This window comes from Seriola aureovittata, chromosome 18 (assembly GCF_021018895.1).
Source record: "Seriola aureovittata isolate HTS-2021-v1 ecotype China chromosome 18, ASM2101889v1, whole genome shotgun sequence".
NCBI lineage: Eukaryota > Metazoa > Chordata > Actinopteri > Carangiformes > Carangidae > Seriola > Seriola aureovittata.
Window position 1 is genome coordinate 15102335 of NC_079381.1, and position 21008 is coordinate 15123342.

The 21008-nt window shown below is 39.5% G+C and overlaps 1 protein-coding gene across 1 annotated transcript in view; it reads right to left on the reverse strand.

Moving 5' to 3' along the window:
- The window catches only part of LOC130186481 (astrotactin-2-like), a 248702-nt gene that overhangs the window by 71527 nt on the left and 156167 nt on the right, over nt 1-21008 (reverse strand). The window contains exons 12-13 of the mRNA XM_056403643.1: nt 11787-11953; nt 8698-8886 (exon numbers count right to left, since the gene is read on the reverse strand). Coding sequence (XP_056259618.1) covers nt 8698-8886; nt 11787-11953 — 356 coding nt within the window. The remainder of the gene's footprint in view (nt 1-8697; nt 8887-11786; nt 11954-21008) is intronic.

The window sequence follows — 21008 nt, forward strand, 5'->3', positions numbered from 1 at the left end:
CTCCTGCCTCCCCCTTCCTCTTCCTCCTCCTCCCCGCTCGTCTCTGTCTTTTCTGAAGAGCTGAATTACCGTAAGTGACAATGGCTGGAAAACAAAGCCAACAATGGCAATCTCCAGTATCATCAGTGTACCCTGGCGTATACCCACCGGTCATAGCGTGGTCAAACTCTCCTGTCACGACAGTTTGAGATTCACACACCTCCTTCCACACTGAGCTGTAACTGACAAGAGCAGTAACGATTTGGAAAACACTTGAGCAAACACCTCTTCTCACCATGGGGAGAAATGGAACTACTTGTAAAGTTGCACTGTGTACAGAACCCGCTGCTATAATTGCCTTTCAGAATAAGGTCCAGCAAGGAACTACAATATGTAGAAAGGGGTATTCATGATTTCACCACCATTTACCTCACAATAACAGGGTCTTTTTGAGAATAATAAAATTCTGCAAAAATGGAAATGATGGGAATAGATTTTTTTTTTTTTCAAATTTGTTTGTGTCTAAATGGGTCGTCTAGTTGTTATCTCTTTTCACAAAACATGACACAGCAAATCATTTATGAATATTGGCAAAATAGGCTGACAGGCAAAGCTCTTTTCAAATGCATGAGCTTGCATGTAAACAGCGGCCTCCGTCAGTCTCATACAAGTTAGTAGCAGCAGCCTTGTTGTCTCAGGTCAGGACACAGTACGTGGAAGAACTGATCTGATCAGTAGAATTTGTAATGATCATTAAAGCCGTTTAGGCCTGTGTTCGTTCCAATAACACACTTTCCACAAATCTCCTGAACAGAACTGGAGCAACTCAACAAGACACGAGGATGAATCTCCATGCAGTCGCTTAAAATGATTAATGATGGGAAAATAAATATATTTAATACCAAAGGTAACGGCTACAGGTACAGTAGCTATAGTTGGTTGAGTGATTATGGATATAATGTGTAATTATACTTTTCAGACAGCAGCAGGACACACATCAGGTGAACCAATATTTGACAGTAATCTACATGGCGCTGATTAATTTGAGACGACAAATGAAGCAGTACGTCTGAATAAAGTGAAATGAGTGTAGATGGGCAGACGCAGCCTGCTTCAAGCTGCATATGCCTTGCAACATGAGCTATGTGTATGCATTTACTCTCCTGCGCGGTTGAGCTCTACCTGTGTGTGTGTGTGTGTGTGTGTGTGTGATGTCTGATAACTGCCTCACAGTCCAGCATGCTTAAGAAGCCTCATATGCTGTGTTACTGCTATCTGTGTTTTTCCTCTTTTGCATTTCTCTCACTCTCTGCACTCTCTCCCAGTGTCTCGCTCTCCAACTTTTGCTCAGCTTTGCTCTTTTGATTTAGCCTTTTCTCTTTCCATTTATTTCCCTATTCATTCTCCTTCTCAACCCTTATCGCTGCCTCCAACAATCCACCTCTCTCTCTCTCTCAAACAGCAGGTAGTCAGCCATAAGCCTCTCTGACATTAGCTGATATTAGGCTAGGGTCTATTAGGTCCTGCCTTGCCATGTGAGTTATTGAGCAGAGAGAGAGAGCAACCGCCTCGGGAATGATCACACTCACGTATGCATGTGCGCTGAGTCACACAAGCCAACGCATACCCACACAAAGGTAAACACAAGCCCACACAAATGTTTCGGCACACACACGCGCAAAAGCCTCTGCAATCTCCCAAACATGTTCACCTTATGTCTTCTAAGCCTCAAAGATGGAGGAATCACTGAGGCTTTAAGAGTTCCTCTTGCACATACATCTTTTTTTTTTTGCTAAATTCTCTCCACTAAGTCATCATTGTGTGAATATGAGCAAAAACTTTCCAGGAAGTCAGCTGCTGCAGTGTGTGAGGGAAAGACTTCGTAAAAGTAAAAGTTACTTGATCACATAAGCAAGACTTAAAAAGTTGAGAAGTTCAATTTTCCCCCAAAAAATTAAGCATGTGAGAAAAACAAGACTTTTTTTTCTCAGCAGCTGTTAGTCACAGTGTAGCTATATATACAAGTTAAAGACAAAGTGAAAAGCCCTCTTTGCTGAGAGGGGATACTTATACAAACTTAGTAGAAAACAGTGATTTAGTATTGCACTTAAGGCTAGTGATAAAGTTGGAGACTAAATCAAAGTTAGTTAAAGAATAGACAATAGATATATTTCAAGAACAATCACCAATACTAATGTGGAGGAGGTCATTATATCCTGATTTTTAGACCCTGTGTTCACCTGGTATTAACATACAATCTATACCTGGATATGTTAACCCAGTTTGTAATGCAGGCTTTCTGTAAAAAAAAAAAGAAAAAAACAAATCACCTCATTTCCAAGCCCAAGCAGAGAATTGTAAATCATTCAATGACTTAAAGAACATTTACTTAAACCAATTCAATTCTGTAATTCCAAATTTCAATGAACTAAATAACGAGACAGAGCACATCCTGCAGCCCAATATACATCATAATGCCACAACCTGAGGGGCAGTGAATGACCTAAACACACACAAACACACGCACATGCAAACAATATAATGTAAATATATAATTAATATGCCCATGAATATTCATCTTGGTATTGAAATTGAATTTTGACGCTTTGGCAACATTGTTTTTCCGAAAAACTTTCATGCACCTTTCAGTTGAATTGATAACACTGCTGATATCATAAGGGATTATCTCAGCTACAGAAACTCTCCCCAGAGCCACAGAAAACATTCTACAACTGACCTCCATACATACAAATGGCAAAATGGCCCTTTAAACTTCACCCACTACACTGAATAAGTAAATATACTGTCCCAATTTTCAATGTTCCATGCTGAGCTAGCAGTCACATTTTGTGTATTGCTGCTTTTGTAAATCTATGTAAAAGCAACTAAATATGCATAGCTATACAGTGTGTATTCAGTGAGTGAGCTAATGACTGAAGTCATTAAATATATGCATAAACACATTCAACATCACAGAATATCACAGTCATAAAGCTACCCAGAAACACACATAGCTCTACGTGAGTTCATGATCCACTACACACACACACACACACACACACACACACACACACACACACACACACACACACACACACACACACACACACACACACACACACACACACACACACACACACACACACACACACACACACACACACACACACACACACACACACACGCAGGCAAGAATAAATAAGTAAACACTAGATTCAATGCTGGGAGCTCTTAAAAAACAGAAGGAGCAAGCAGACCACTTATTTCAGGGGGAGCATTAAGAAGCTTCTCATCATCTTTGAGCAGCTTAACCCTTCACTCATTATGTGGGAAGAAATTACCTTATAATGTTTGTTGACTCAACTCCCCAGTAGAAGCTTCCGTGTGTGCACCAAGGAGATAATTACTGAAAATTACAGAGGAACATGGAAATATGGCTGTGTTTATGCCCGGGAGCCTTGTGGGCTGCCAGATTCACAAATTATTCATGTTGTGGTGTCGTCTTAGTCTGAGAGGTGAGCGGTGATGAGGAGTTAGCAGAGTGCCTATCAAAAGCGGTTTTGTCTCTTTTCTTCCTGACTGGATCTTCTCCTTTTTGTGAAAAAAAAAGAAAAGAAAAAAGTTTGACATGGGAGTGACAAGAAGGCATCACCTTCACAAAGCAGGTGAAACTTCTTTTTCTTCTCCTTTCTCAACCACCGCTTCTCATTTTGTCACAACCTCTAACTTCTAACAGCTGTTCGCTGCGGCGCACTCTTGATGTGAAACCTTTTTGTAGGGAATGGAAACGCTCAGGACGGACTGTGAGTCCATCAAAACGTGAAGACATTTTAAAGCTTGATTTTGGACAGGACCCATTTCTCAGGGGTGATGTGTGTGCTGAAATATTTACTCTAAGTGACTTCAATCATCTATCTCGAAGGATTTTACATCTCCAGAAGATAAATGATGTTTTTCATTATGCCATTACTGCAAATTTTAATGCAATTGTGTTCTCTTTCCAGACAGGAATACAATTATCATTATCAGTACTCAGGTCTGGGAAGGTTCTCTTCCATTGCAGCTGGTTTCAGGTGTCTGTCAATATGTTGAATAGCAGAGTGTAGCCAAGCAGACTTACTATCAGCTCTCTCATGCGGTGATTGCTGGAAGAAAAAAAAAAAAAAAAAAAAGTCTTCTCAGAGGTGAGACAGAGAGTGTGATCTGCGAAGAGCAGGGAAAGATGATATGTTGCTGCTCTTTCCAACACTGCTGCTGCTTGGTAGGTGGTGGTGCATCATGCTGCTGTCGGTGTTAGTATTCTCTCCCTAGTGGGATCTGATCAGGTCGACCACATTTCAGATCAGGTCTAATTATCTGCAGGCCTTTTTCAGATCAGGTTCAAACTGCCTAGGTGCTCTCTAGATCAGGTTCTTCTTTTTTTTTTTTTATTATTTATATACGTTGGGTTCAGGTGGGTTTTTTTCACAAGGAGACTATTTCAGATCTGGTCCAAACACCTCTACTTTGTACCACTCAATGCACCGACAGTGTGTCAATGTAAGTGTGTACTGTATGTGTTTCTCCACTGAATCACCACTATTGACTGCTGCCTATCTGCTATTTCTCAATTTAAATCCCTGTATAGTTTGTGTGTGTGTGTGTGTGTGTGTCAGACAGGTGTGTTGTGACAGTTGACAAGGCCAAAAATGTTCCTCTTGGAACTGATGGATAGCCACTATCAATGGCCTACACACATTCACATTCACTCCTCTCCAAATCATTTGGTTTGTGTGTGTGTGTGTGTGTATGTGTGTGTGTCCATATGTCTCCATTTGTGATGTGACAAGATGTTATTACTATGCAATTAAAGGCACAAAAGACAAAATTGAACTCTAAATAAAAAAGGGGCGGGATTCTGAGGAGAAGGCTTGTTTGCATTTCAATATCTGAATGATCTGAACTTTTGAAATTGAAATTAGATACTTACCTTTACGCATTCTCTGTTGGGCGGATGATGTTTTCATATCTTTACATAGCGGCATCGCAATCACATTGTAGAGGAACTGTTCTCAGCCTCCAACATTCACCTTAAGACATGTACCGTTATCATCCGGATTGCACGCCTGCATGGCTTTGTATTAGTCTGTAATTTCATAACAGCATTTTGCAAACTTCATTCCCTGAGACCGCTTCAAGAGGCTGTTCAAAGTGCGATCACTTTGAACCAAAATGTATGCAACACATTCATAAATCACAGGTAATATTTCACATTAAAACACAACCTGCGAAGCTGTGACTCCAATCATGCACGGTAATTTATCTCAATCATCTAATATTTCACTTTGAGATGCTAATGCGAGGGAGTGGGGTAGTTGGGGAGAGGGAGGTGAGTAGACAGTGGAGGTGAGGGAAAGAAAGGGATGCAGGGCTGTGTGATAAGACTTGCATCTGCATATCAAAGGCAGTATGCAGGAAAGTGGAGAAAATGATGAGGATAACAACTGTAACATATTGCTATGAATAAGAGGAGCGTATGTACCGAGCGTGAGGTAGAACCTTGCGGGACCGAGTCGTTCTGAAGACAAAGCTATTGTTCCTTTTTTTTTGACAAAAGACACAGTGGATTTGATAAGGAGAATGAGTACTTTAGTGAGATGACATGCAGTAATACACATGTTTAATTAGAGGCACGGGGAGTGGAGTATTATGCTCCTGTGTGCTCAGCTTGTCTGGTTAAACTTAGAATGATGAATAGCGCAAGAAAAATGTGACTTTCAAAATATTACCTGAAATAAATTTGATCAAGCACATAAAACAAAGACAGAAGCGCAGTGGGGATGCGTATGAAATACCAACTGGTGAACAATACACAAAGCTTGCTTCTTTTTTGTTTTCCTCCCCAATTTCATGATGAGTTCAATCATGGATTCAGCAAGTAACTTCTTTCTTTCTTCCTCCCCTTTCTTTTCTTTTTTTTCTTCTTTTCTTTCGCCTGCCCTCTTCAGTAACTGCTGAACTGTGTACAGTAGGCCGGTTTGCATAAATGCTTTTTGCGCTTCATTTCAGACACGCTCTGCACCCAGAGACATTCGTGTTATCTATCAAAAAAAAAAAAAAAAAATAGAAAAGTCACATCAGCCTGGAAGTGCACTTTGCCTGTCATATACATGTAATCAGCCATGTGTGCCTCTAACTGCAGGGAACGAGATACGTGTGGCTGAGTGTGCATCTCGCAATTAGCATGGAAATTTTCCGAGCCTCTAGGAGCAGGTGCAAATTGCGCAGGTGTAATGAAATGAAGGTTGAGGTGGGAAGGGGGTTTGGTCTCTGTCGTATAGAAGTCTCAAAGTGCACCACACAAAAAAAAAATATAGGTAGCCTATGCAAGGGGATGTAGGGAAACTCCGTCTTTTACAAATCTTTCTGCAAAAATTTTACAATTTTATGACACGCCTAACAAACAAGCAAATTTATTTTCTCAGGTAGAGCTGAACTGCTGCTGCAGTAAATGTTTTGTAATCTTGTCATTTAGTTAATGAGTATTTGTTTTGCAGTATCGCAGAAATTTGATATCCTTTCTTTTTTAGGCTAGTTGTAATATATGTGAGAAAAAGAACAACAGCTTCCGGACGAGATGCAAAGTGTACGACATGAATTATATGCACTTGTGTCCTCCATATGAAGATAATCAGATGTGTTATTGCTTGTGTAGCGAGTGTCCGGGCTGCCATGGTGTTTGACTAGTTTAAAGCTGTCATGTGTATGAACCCACCAGAGACCTGGCTTGACTGCAAATCCCACTACTGGCCATAGTTTGATGTAACCCAGTGTGTAGAGCTGGAGTCTACAGACAGAAGACCCACTGTGCTCTCCACTGCTTGAGGGCAAATGGATCAAGACTGTCTTCTCTCCCCAGTTCTCAAATCCTCAGACTGCGCCTTTGTTTTATCTGTCAAACTGTGCCCTGTTTGGTGTATTTGAGGTACTTCCCAACTGGTTTAGCCCCTTGAACCTTTGGGAAACATTAGGCTCTTAGATCTACAGCCTAATATGGGAAAAGAACTGTCAGTCATTCCTACAAATTCTCTTAAGATGGATATCAAGCCCCTTTTAGCTTTATAACTCTTTGGGTGATCATAGATACTGGCTCCCCTTTAAAAACCATAGCTCTTTATTTCTATCCGTGTTCTTCAGTGCAAATCCATGCAAAGACACGTCAGGGAGGTAAAACAACATAACCTTTACCACCCTGTTCTGCATGCTCTGCTAAATGGCTGAAATCTCTTTAAGGCATTTGTGAAAGTGTTCCCTTATGTTGAAGAATTTTTTATTCTCTGAGAAAAGACTTGTAGACGCTGCATACTTGGGAAATTAAGGGCGCCCACATCCCAAAGGCATCTTCAAAGACAGATACAGACACTATAGTAAACTAGTGTTTTAAAACTCTAATAAATTCAACTTCATGTCATTTAGCATTACTTCTTCTGAAAGACATTTATGTTCAAAATTAAACAATATTAATCAAAAAGTTCATGTTTCATTCACTTATCTGTCATTAAATGCTGAGTGCTTTGAAGAATTATGTGATTTATAATATTTCCAGACTGAGGACTTCACAAAATAACAGCACAGCTGTTACCAAGGCAATCTGGAGATCTCAATATTAATACATTTGATTATGCCCAAATAAATTCTCCATACATTCAAATAAACTTTGTCTGGATTTCAAATTAATTTGTGATCATTTAAACAAATGTATAAAAGGAAAACAGTTCATTTGTTCTCCGAGTCCATGAAAGGAGCATCCAGCGTGACATCTAACCTGTAGAAATCCTGCTTCATATTAATATATGTTACAGAAGCCTAACCCCAAAGACCTACAGCAGACAGATCTTATGGATGTGTTTAGTCAAGCACAACTATTATGACGTATACAGATTAACAGATTATTATGGTTACTTGAAAAAAAAAATGTGGCGATGTATAGTGTGTGTGTGTGTGTGTGAGAAGGAGAGAGAGAGAAAGAGAGAGAGAGAGAGAGAGAGTGAGAGAGAGAGAGAGAGTGGGTAAATAAAAGACAGACAGAGAATGTGAGATAAAGGTTGAGTGTGTTTTTCTGCGCGTACTGGATTGGTGCATAGACAGACCCTCATCATCTCTCTGTGATTACAGGAGCATTTCGCCACAAACAGCATGTGACTTATCAGACAGAGCCAGGTTTTCAGAGGGCTGACAGTTTAGTGAGAACTGCCATGGGATAAGTCTCAATCCTCACTCAGACATCACTCTCTCATCCCTCTCTCTCCCTCTCCCCCTCTCCCTCTCTCTCACATGCACACATCTGTGCAAATGCAGATGCAAGCACCCCAACGGCAAACCCAAAACTGATAAAAGACGACCATTACTCCCGATGATGTGTCTTTGGAGATGCAGGAAAAATGTAAACAGTTAAGATGAGAAACAACAAGTCTCATGGGAAGATTGTAAGTGGAATCTACACTTGTGGATGGAAATAATAAAATAATGTTTTTTTCTCAACAGAAACAGAGGAATAGGGGAAGAAAACAAGCACGAACGTATGAGACAAAACATGATAACGGATCAGATCAAATAAAAGGAAAGAGCCACATGTTGTTGAGTCAGTAACAATAAGAAAATAAATGGTAGTTTTCAATGGAAATCACCTCTATTATGTATCTGTGTAAGTGTAAATGTGTATACTTGTACACTAGTTACCGGAAGGTCATTTGGAATATCTGTCCCAAGTTGACTTGCTGGGTTTTGTTGTTGTATCCATGCAGCATCTCACCAAACAGGGTGTCATTGAAGTGGACATCCTGCCTTGGGCATTTGGGTCCTTCACAGTTGTCTGACTGCAGGAGGCAGGAGCGCCCATCCCCTGCCAGTTTGTACTCCTGCACGCACCTGAGTGGAAGCGAAAAGCTGTCAGTGCAATGTATAAAATGTAATGTATGTGGACCTATTTACACTTGAGGTGAAAGGATACGTACAGTCTGTACAGTTACTGGCCAGATGCCGAACGTTATGAGATGAATTGTGGCATAAATGCTGCAGGTTGATGATAAAGCAAAATGCAAAACAAGAGTTCTGAAAGGCTGACACTGTTTGAACCCAAACAAAGATGTTCCCATTTTACTACTTTGATCTACAGATTAAAAAAAAATACTCTTGGGTAAAACAACCATGGCAGTATCTAAGCCCTTTTCTTTTAACCCTGTTCATTACAAAGGATGTTCACATAAAAATGACTGGAAAAGCAAGCTAGTAATAACGAATATGCCTTTTACATTACTAAAGCAGTATACCTGCAGTTGTCACTGTGGGGACTGTGGACACAAGCACTCTGCTGGAAACAGTTTTAAAACAGATTCCAATGGCGCAGCATTCAGCAGACCATGTAATCAGTCACAAATTATCGTATCTCCTTCATTTAATTGCATAATCCTCCCTTACAGACAAGGTTGAGTATCCGTCGCTGTTAGCTGGCGCTGAGATTTGGGCTCATGCAGATGATCAGGTCTCAGCGCCTCAGTGGGAAGGAGGACTCTGCCATTGTTGGCAACACTGTCCTGAAAATCCGATAGACCTGGTGGTGCAGTGTTTTCCTGGGGCTTGAAGGTATTTGCCATTTCTGGAAACCAGCGATTCGTCCAACCACAGATCAAGGCCATGCTATTCCAGGCAGTGCAGTGTATTAATTTTATCTATTAATTTTACAGTCCAGTTCTAACGAGCAGTTAGTCATTACACACTGGACCGATCAATAAAAGAATCAATCATGGCTTGACGCGTGCCATTGCGCATATACCCTTATTGAAAAGTGAGACCAGTCAATTGTACTGAGGAGATCAGGGAAAGTGGACATTGCTGCAAATTGCATTTTTCATACTGGCCTGTTCGCCCGTAGAGTAAGGGGAACGTTCTGGGAGAAAAATTATGCCATCCCACACTGTAGACCTGACAAATCTCAAGGAGAATTAGGATTTCCTTCACCTGTCAATCTGCTCCGTCTTTTAAGTTCCCAGTTGCCAGAAACCCAAGAATTGTCAGGAGCTGCATACATACAAGTGTGCATACTATAGTTTCTTTGTGTCAGTCATTACAGAAATGGGACTCATAGATTCAGCAATATCCAATGCACTATAATCAATGTTACTCGATCCTCATTTTGTTTCCACACACGCAAATGTTACATATGTGCATATATTGAATTTCCATAGATGAAATATATGTACATATAAAATAAAAACATATGTGTAAAGATTATATGTGAGACCTATTAGAAAGCGGAACAATTTCACATAAATATGTATGTTTATGTATGTATACTTATATTGTAGACATATGTTACATTAATATACATCCATCCAAAAGCTTGTCAATATTTGCTGGTATTATTCCACTTTTCCAGAAAGGGGAGGCAGAAATGTTTAAAATTAATGACAAATTAATAAGGAAAGCGTAACATAAGCATATAGAATTTTTATATGTATATTGTTCAAATATGAATTAAACATATGTCATTAATATCTATGGTTACAACCTGTTATATCATATAAAAAATCATCATATAGATATTTCTAATATATGTACATATACAAATTTTACTATGGGTATTTCATTATGTTATAAAGTTATATCTTCATATAACCACAGGACATATATATTTGTGATAATAATAGATCCCCTTATAGATGAAATTTATGGCAATATTGCTCTTGAAATAAGGACATATATGTTATATATTACATTTCTGTATTACCAGATCATCATCTCCAAATTGGCCTGTATTACTGCTTGGAATCATCTACACCACAAAATGTATGTACAAATCCGCTCAAAGATGACAGTTGTAAATAAAATGGAAAGTGAGAACTAGCAGGGAGTAGAGGTGGCAAGTGTGACACATGACACAAACAGCCTGAATGAACTGATTCATGCTAGCTGGTGTATAAGGGGTAAAAGGTAGTGGTGGCATAATGGTGTGGAACATGATTTCTTGCTACATATTAGACCCGTTAGTAAAAAAAAAAGAAAAACAGCTGGAATGCAACAGTGTAACATTGTTGGTGACCAGCTGCATAGCCTTTCATGGCCGCCGGATAACCCTTTTCAAATGGAAACTCCCTGGAGATTACTATGCCATGTGATACAATCTACAGTAATTCTAGGGCAGGTGCTGAGAAGATTAAAAAAAAAAAAAAAAAAAAAAACCTTTCCAAGTCCACATCCATTATATCAGCTCAGTGGAAAACATGTGGGATGGGGGAGAGGGCGCTCACAGAGTGAATGTATCGCTGAATAATGTGCAGGGAGTGCAGTCGGCATGGTCCAAGATTTCAGGTTTAATCCTCCAACACATGCGTTGAACAATTTAAGCTTCTGTGCAGACAAATGTGTGTGTGGGGGGGGGGTACCCTGTGAATTTACTGTACCCACTGATGTACATGCTTGCTTGTATTTGTACTATTCAAACAGTTGCTTAAATGTACACCATATGAAAGGATTTATAAAAGCTTGCCTGCAAAATAGTGACCCATGAACCAAGTAGTATTGTAAAACCTCTATGATTAGGATACATACAGTATGTATATTCAAACAATGCTTTTTAAACTGTATGCAATCTTGGGTGAATGTCTTTCATCACATATAGAAGTGACTTTGTTAATTCTCACTGACATATATCATTTCCTTCACTTCCTTCCTTTCCTTATTGAGATATCACTCATGACGTCTCATTCACGAGGAACCTTTATTTTCAGCCTTCAGACACCATTAAATATTTCACTGTTAGTCATTCTCACCCGCAAAACATAAGCACGTTGCTGGAGCTGGGGTCATCTTCAAGGGGCACAAGCTGCTGTAGACACAGCTGTTCGCAGCCTCCATTGAAGCCATCCGTGCAGTCAATGCCCCTGGAGTAGTCATAGCAACCTGAGCCATCTTTCATTGGCCTCAGCCCCTCAGGACACTGCGAGAAAAGGGAGATAGAAGAAGGAGGAAGAGGTGGTGGGCAGGATACGTAGAAAGAGGGTGAGGAGGAAGGCACAGATTAGGGAGAGAGAAGAAGAGAGTCGGGCGCAGAGGTCAGCGTGTGCATTTTAATCAGGATCAGGCGTCAGCGTGGAGGCAAAAAGACAGCAAGATGGCAGAGATGAGAGAGGAGAAGAGTGCAGCTGAGAACAGAGTCAGGGATACAAACAAAGCGAAATGAAATATGCTAATTATCTTATTTGATGGGGGAAAAAAAATGGTTGTTTTTTTAAATCTTAGAACCATTATTACAACTCATCTTACTACTTGAATACGAAGACACTTTATTGAGTCGAAGTCTGTGTTGTTTTATTTCATGCCAGAAGCAAAGCTCCACGCGTTATGCTCTCCTGGTGAGAATCTACACGGACAGGTGGGAAGGGAGTGGCAGGTGACTCCGCCTTCACACCTTCAGCCAATAAGGAGTGTAACCACTGAAAAGGAGCGTGTGCGGAACAAGTTGCAGTGAAAAGAAATGGAGATAATTAACATAGAATGTGTAGTAAATTAGTGGCGTTAGATATTCTAAGGATATGGGCTTTGAGGAGCAGAAATATCTCAATTTCATTCATACACACAAACCTTGAAATGACATTGAAGGCACTGAGACTGACAGACGTACGAGTAATGGGGAAGTCAGTGTATGTATGTGATGTGCTAAGAAGGCGCGGCTAATTACAAAATGATATCGCAAACTTTTGCCAGAAGTAAACGTTTTGTTAAGAGTTTCAGTTTCAGTTACACAAATCACATTTACCTGAGAAAACTGCACACACTCTGGTCACACACCTAATGGAGAACATTGGGTCCAAAATCCTATCATTACACTTGGCTAATTTACAGCACAGCATTTCATTTATGAAGTGTTATTTTTAATGAATTGTATTTCTTCCAGCATAAGAAATACTAATTAAGCATGAATGCAGCAACAGCAGATGCATTCTATAACAAAGATGGACCCCATTAAAAATGTCATTTTACTTACCATTAATAACTCGTAGACTTAATAGCCCACTGTTCAGGACTTGGGTTGCATTATGCATGTCAGATGTAAACAAGAGAGGTTGCACTTGATGAACTTTTCTGCTGGCTCAGTTTATTTTGTTTATAATGACAAGTATTGTTATGTTAAAAAAATAAAATCAAGAGACCTAAGTTCATTTAATTAATTCACATATCATTCACATTTTTATCATTTTATACAAAGATAATATTTCTTACAAGCAATTAGAATAAGAAGCAGTGACTGTCAAAATTAAATATTAACACAGAAGCGTTAACGCTACTTTAGTAAGCAAAGTACATTCTAACTATTATATGTATTTGACTTTATATAACTATTTTTTTTTTTGCTATCATTACATTACATACTCAGGCGCAGTTTGAATCGTATAGCATACAGTACAATACTGTTGGCTTTGCCTAATATTCCGGGAGCCCTTCAAATAAAGGGAAGAATTTCTTTACCGTTTGGCCATCACAAGGTACTTCATTAGACAACTTTGCAGACTGTCGCAGCCAATACAGTGAGTGTTATTCCCAATTATACTCGTTTACCACCGTCAGCAAAAGCCTGAGTGTGAATGAAGTGTGTTTAGAAGATGTGCAAGTGTTAATGGCGAAGTGTGTGTCTCAAATAAAGGAAGTCAGAAGAAGCAAGAAAACATCATGTTGTAATGTAGACGGAGAAGCAGACTTTTACCCTGACTGTGAGGAAGGGTAAAAACATTAAGACAACAAAAAAGAAATTCTTGACCTTTTAGCACGGACTGGACTGGTCAGCCTGGACAGTGCTCAAATCATCCTCCAACAACAGACATATCTGACAAATACTGCACGTCAGTACATTTTGTTCTGCAAGCTGCCGGAGATCTGCAGTAAACAAATTAAGATTTTCCTTTGTAATAAACCTTGGGTCACAAAAGCAATTAAAGGCCTCATTTGGTAGGTTTTAATAAAGGTTGCGTAATACAGGACGAGGAAATTAAAAGGGAGGAAAAATCAAGTCAGAAATAAAGACATGACTGAGCCGGGGCTTAGAAGTAACTGTGAGAGATGTTTGGAAAGGCATGACACTTATTACTAAAAATAGGGATGTTAGCCTGAATGTTTTCAGACTAATTATCAGTTTGTTGTTTAATTCAGCAGTTTTAAAATTACAAGTGTTAAAGGGGGGGAAAACAATTTTGTCACATAAAAATACTGTGACAAAGCTTTTCTACCAGATAACTGTCTAGAATGCATTCGACAACATCTGTTACTGGGTGTTTATAGCTTTCTTCTCCCCTTTCTCATCAACAGTAAAATATGAAACTGTTTGGAAAGCTAACCACTGCTAAATGTGAAACCTCCAAAGCGTCGGATGCCCCCGGAGCAGCAGCCGGTCTGCGGTTATCGAGGCTTTTTTTATTTTAGATTTTTTTGGGAAAAATATCAAGCACAAGATTTTAATGCAGATGGGGAACAAACTGGAGAGCGAACAGGTAAATCAGCTGCGGACGAACCTTAGGCTTGTTAAATGATGTGTTTTGACATTTGGAAGACCTTCTCTCTCATGTCAGGCTTTAATTTATAGACTTTTCAACATTAAACTTTTGCCTCAAGGATGCCCGAAAGTTATTTGATGATCAACACGGTGATTTACAATCCAACACTATCAACAACCACCAGCAGTGACTGAACTCTTAGTTTCTAATTATGAGATTTGATTCTCATATTCTGCCTTTTCATAACAGGAAGATCATGTTATGGAATAAAGATCTCCCTCGTGAGATGGAATGTTTTCACATAGCGGGTGAGACACTGACACATGGTGACATCAGCTGTGGAAATCTTATTTCTGATCTCCAGGGAGGAACCACTGCCAAACACTACGAAAAAGAGGATAAATGTGCAATAAACATTATGCATTGTTCACACGTGTGTTCTGGACAAAGTCCCATATGTTCATTATTCAAAGGAAAAGCTCTCCACTCTCAGATCCATTAACTGTATCTCATGAATGTAATGCTAACTTCCTCAGCAGAACAAGATTGGGGCCATTCATCACACTGAGGCGGAGCCGTGGGAATAGCTGTCTGTAATTCAGAACTGTCATGGAGCACTCTGCGGTTGAATGAAAGGACTTAAGGTTAGCCATTAGCACAGCCCACTAGCTACTTACCCTCTCTGTTCAGACAACTCTCTGAAGACACAAGGGCCGGGGAGGGGGAGGATTTGCATTTCAGATAAATGAATTTCAGTCAGTTCCTCTGTGGTGCCTCTGCTCTGGCAGCACAATGAGAGCAGGCCAAGAGATCTGCTGAACCTTATTGACGAGGATGTTGTTAGAATTATAATTATAAGTAGAATTAACATCAGTTGGCACTTGATCATTCATTGAAAATACATAAAAAAAAACATTTGATTCTGGCAGTTGACGTGTTACTTATTTAATACATTAAATGTTTGAAAAGAAAAAGCCGAAAGGACACATTACACACAAGTGTGGATGTGCGTGTGTTTTTGTGCTTGCAAATTTGCAAGTTCAATCAAATTCAACTACTAGATTAAATTTAATGGATTGTTTGCATATTATCTCTTTTTCTTTTTTTACACCTGCATATCTGCTGCATCCCCGAATGTAGGCATATGACGGTAACAAATAAAACTTGAAGGGTTGAGTATATGTGCTCTCTGGGGGCTATTACAAATGGGAATTTTATGACACCATTAAATACCAGCGTGATGATATTTCACTCTTGAGTATACTTGGGGGATTAAAAGTACAAGGTAAGCAGGTTTGAGGAAATGAAAGAAAAATGAAATGCTTCAAACCTAACTGCACATATATCTCCCCACACATTATATACCGCACATAGATCACCCCTACAAATTAAAGTTCACACATTCTGAATGAATGCTATTCATTTTGCTAATCACCCATTAGTGCCCTCGGCTTTAATCAGGAACTGAGCATAATCTATTAACTCTGTCTCTTAATAATCTTGTCAGAATTAAGATGCTAGATGTTCTTACTTAGTGGCCATTACAAAGAAAAAAAAAAAAAAAACGAGAGATAGCAAGAAAAGTGTGAAGAGTGAAGACAATAAGGAAACGTTTTCCTTAATATTTTCTTAAGGAAGATGTGTATTTAGTCTTTCACAAAACAAGTCCGCTCTACATCACACTGACAGGCGGCGGTGGTGGCGGTGGTGGTGGGGGGATCAAATACTCTAAAAGCGTATTTGACAGCCTAATCTGGTTTAGAGGTGGCAGAGATGCATGCCCTGCAGCTCCACTGCTGTTCAAATGGGTTAAATTAGGCAAACAGTTTCATTGCTGCAAGAGCAAAAAAAAACTTGTGAGGGCGCAGTACAGTCCCCAGCTGTTTGCTCCTCATATTCATGTGAACTCAGACTTAATCTTCAGTGAGAAAACACACAGTTGTCTCGCAGCTATTGGAAATGGCGTTGCCCAAAGGCAAAAATAGACTTTGAGATTTAAGATAGATTTAGCTTGTCTTCTTTGATTTTCATCCTCTTTTTTTTTTTTTTTTTTGGTGCGGATGGCTTACATATGCAAACGTGCAGAATATTTGGATGAATACACATCAAAAGAAAACAAAAACATACTGCCTTGTTCTATTTCACATTCACGCTCTGATTTAATATTGAGCACTAACCATCACAGTGAGAATCTGCATGCGTGTGCTCAATCCATCCTGCACTATGGAGACTGGCTGTGTTTAAAGGCCATTTTGTCTTTATTTGTCATCCTCCTTTCTATAGTGGTGACAACACAACGGATGACACTGAGTGTAAAGGATTGCTTGGTACGGCGACTCTGCTGCTCTCAGCTTAGCTTGATCGCCGAAGGCATTCAAGAACTGCTGTTATTTGCTTCCTCTGACGAAGAAGACAATGGAGACGCGGTCTGTTAACGATGAGTTATCTTTGTTTATGCCTGGACAGAAAATACAGAAAGTATAAACACTGGCTAATGGATGCGCCTTTAGATTTTTCAGCGTTCTAACGGTTAACATGTAAAAGTCAATAAGACGTCTGAGGCAGAGATATACAAAGATATATAAAAGACGGACAAACAAATGCGTCTCCTTTCAGATATGAATGGAGGTTATCATAAAAATAGCAGCAATACTCTACAACTTACTGTAACAGCTGAGCAATAAATATTTTATGCCTCTCTTGATCTCTTAATCTTGCCACAAAGAATAAGAGATATTATCTGCAATGTATGTCCAAAACTAGTCCACCTACATTTATAAAATGATTAGACGAGAGAGGAAATTCCAACACCAGCCTGCCTCTGCGTATCAAACCTGTTAGTTGGGAATAAAGCCTGTGTGATTTAATAATCTTTCTCAACCCATTTAATATTTGCTTTGGTTTGGAACTGAGCCACTGAACTGACAGAGACTGATTCTAATTGAAAAAACTTGTCAAATAATAGATAACATATTGGAGCCACCACAGGGGAGAGTGCCCCCTTAAATTAGTGGATTATGATACAATTATGACATAAAACAAAAGCAGCGCTTGAGTTGTTCTCTGCAGTTGTTGCTCATACAATAATTTCACCCATTCAAAAGCCTTGGATAATCAGGGACACATTATAATTAGATTACATTAATATATTAAATATATCCACACATTGCCACACATGTTTGGGTTTTACTGTTATGTTGCAAATATTTGCTAATGTTTCCCTCATAAGGTTTTACCCGAACTGTATTCCACTGTGCACAGATCTTAATTTCCACCCTTGACTGCAGCGGTGTAATGCAGATCTCTGTGGTACACTAAATGACACACTTGATCCGGCATTTAACCAACAGTGTCGGGGCTGAAAGGATGAACGAATTATTACAATGTATTTGCTTTAAAGCATAAAGCATTGAAATTCATTGGTAATGAAGTACACTGAGCTGTGCCGTGCAGCGGAGCGGGGGGGGTGGGGGGGGGTGGCGGCTTGGGGAAGTCATGACGCTTGGCTGTCAGGAGCACGGGGCTGTTGGGACACACAGGGGGTGTTGGATAGAGGGATTAGGGGATGAGGGTTTGCACAAAACTTTTGTTTGGATGCAGTTGCCATTTTTCCTCCCTGCTGACTCTTTATGCAAACCAGCGGTAACCAAGCGGAAATCTGGCTCCACGCTGACAACTCATCATTTAATTCCTGACTTTTTGAGTGTGCCACAAATTTTAATAAACTCTTGCATGCTGAGACAGTATACAATTGCCTTAAAATGAGTTTGGAGACAACAATATCTGTCTTCTCTAAACTGTTATAAACTACCGGAATTTGACAGGCCAAAATTAAAGTTTTGGGTGGTGCCTGAAGTTAAAACATACATCTTTGCCAACCCAGCATCCAAACAACTCTACCAGAGATGTCCCAAAAGGCACATCAACTGATGAAAGATATGCCACTAATATCCCACCATCTGCTCAGCCTCTGAGTACTTCCATTAGGAAGACGGATACTGTAGCTGGATACAACAATGTGCCATAAAGAAAAACATTCTGACATTCCCTAAAAGCACAGAAACCGCCACAATATGCTGCAGTTGTCAAACTTAAACATTAAAAATGGCAAGCTACCAGGAAAAGCCATGTTTACAGAGTTCTGAACTTCACCAAGCAGCCCCGGGAGAGTTCACCGAGTGCATCAGTAATACCACTTTCACACACAAACACAGCGGAAGACACGGTACATTGACCACAGGTTCAACCAGAATTCGACCGTTCATTCCACACCACCGGCTAAATGCTGGATTGTTGCTGCTTTCACAACTCACTTCTGCCCGATGAAGTTCCCTCCTCACAGAGTGCTTCATAATAATAATAAATGTTGTTTTTACAGTTTGCATCCAATACCATAGCCACATATTGTAACCATGACCAGAAAGGTCCTCTAACCTGAAGGAAGTACTTGTTTACACTTATTTACCACTTGTACTTGTCTTTAAAACAAAAGATATATGTTTAGCTTGGGTTTATTTGTCTTTGCATTTATACTCTTTATGCGTTTTTCTTGTACACAGGTCTCTCTTGAAAAAAAGTGAGCTTTCTTGTTTAAATAAAAGGATTTAACTAGACATATAACTCCTTTCTCTTTCCTGTCTTCTCTCTCCCTTTAAGCAATTTAGTCACGGCCATTAGTGCAGAAACATTTCCAGTAACACTATCTGTTTCACACAGTGGAGGGAGGTGACTGTAATCATGAAAACAGCAGTGCGGGCTGTAATGTAAACAGAATAACAACATACACTTTTTCATAGCACAATGCTACTGTGCTGCACAATATAACCAACCGGTGTTTGATGAGCCAAGTGATGAAAAAGGAAAAGCACTAGCACAAAAACATTTCCTGTCTAAAATCGCTAACCTGCGCTTACAGCAGCTGTTGTTGTAAACTGAGGTTAGCGAGCACAGGAATAAACCAGCTGTCATCCTCTCAGCAGAGAAAAAAAAAAAAAAAAAAAACTGGAATGCAATGTCTCCAAAAACTTCAGCACCGGCTCTGACTAGAATTGAATTCATTGCAAATGCATTTCAACTGTCTTAGGAGCAGTAGACAGCCGTGAGGGACTGACTCTGATAATGGATTTTAAGCCCTCCATGTGGCATGTCGCTGCTCTGTGTTAGCACCCACTCTGACAAGGATGGTTAAAATAACACCAACCCATAAGAGTCGGAAAAGAAAATAATACCACTGTGTCTGTGATCCTCTCCCTTAATCTTTGAAGACTAGAAGGCTTTGTCAGTCTTTTTTGTCTGCGTATTAATCAGCCGCACACGGAGGCGTGAGTTCTGAATCATTTCAGAGTAATATTTATACAACATCTATACTTTATGAAAGTGTGAAACTGATGCTAAACCTTTTCCAAGTGAGGTCCAGAGGAAAGAGAAGCTTGAATAAGGCAGATAATATGAGTATGTATTCATTCTGTCTCTACTTCTCTTTCTTTACTGACAGAGGTTATTCCTGGCAGTTTCTTGATAACGGATCTACGTTCGTGCTGATGGTTAGCATGTGTGTGAAATCTGTTTATAAAATATGGCACGATAAATCCAGGGGCGTTTGACAAACAATCCACTGGCTTATTAGCACATACTCATTCATATTTTATACACACACTCTCCACTGTCCACTTCCTCCCAGCTCTGGGTCTAGTGAGGATTCATCGCAGGTGCACCGGTTTAGTATGAAAAACTGGTTTCTACAACTGCGCAAAAACATCAATGGGACCACTGCTATGGATGTAAATTACTGTACATCCGCAATATTTCATAGAATACAGATCATGCACATAAGCTAGCATGACTGAATTCGTATTTACGGTAATTCAACATGTCAAATTTTTTTAGTTTAATGCAGGCAAACATACTGTAAATTGGGTTAAAATTAAACATCGTTATATGATAGCACAGAAATCCTGTGGTAGCACGTGCTGGAAATCGTTAAATCAAATATACTGACATTTAAGATTATATTTGTGAATGTACATTTGGCATTTAAATATTGCATTTTCAAAATTGGTGAGGAACTGCCACTCAAAATAAATAAATAAATAAAATAAAAATTGCCACTTATGTTAATAACTATAACGTGAGCTCATGACGACTTTGCAGCCATTAAAATGCTACAAAACAGACGTTACGAGGCGCGTGAAGTAAATGCATTAGTTGGAAGCCGCATTTAATTGTGCTACTCGGGAAAGAGTGACTCAGTGCACTCTTACGCAGTTCATGCATATTTTTAATAAATTATCCATATCGCAGGTGCAGAGGAAGAAACGTAGAGTACTTGGCTTATTATAAAATGTTATAATATTATCTGTAACAGTATGATGAATATTATACTGTTAGCATGCCTGGGGCAAAAGCCAATTACTGCTATATGTAGACAAAAACCTACCTAGGTCATAAAAAACAGCCATAAGCTACTAAATATGTCAAGAGTGGAAATTGTCTTGGTTCTGATGAATG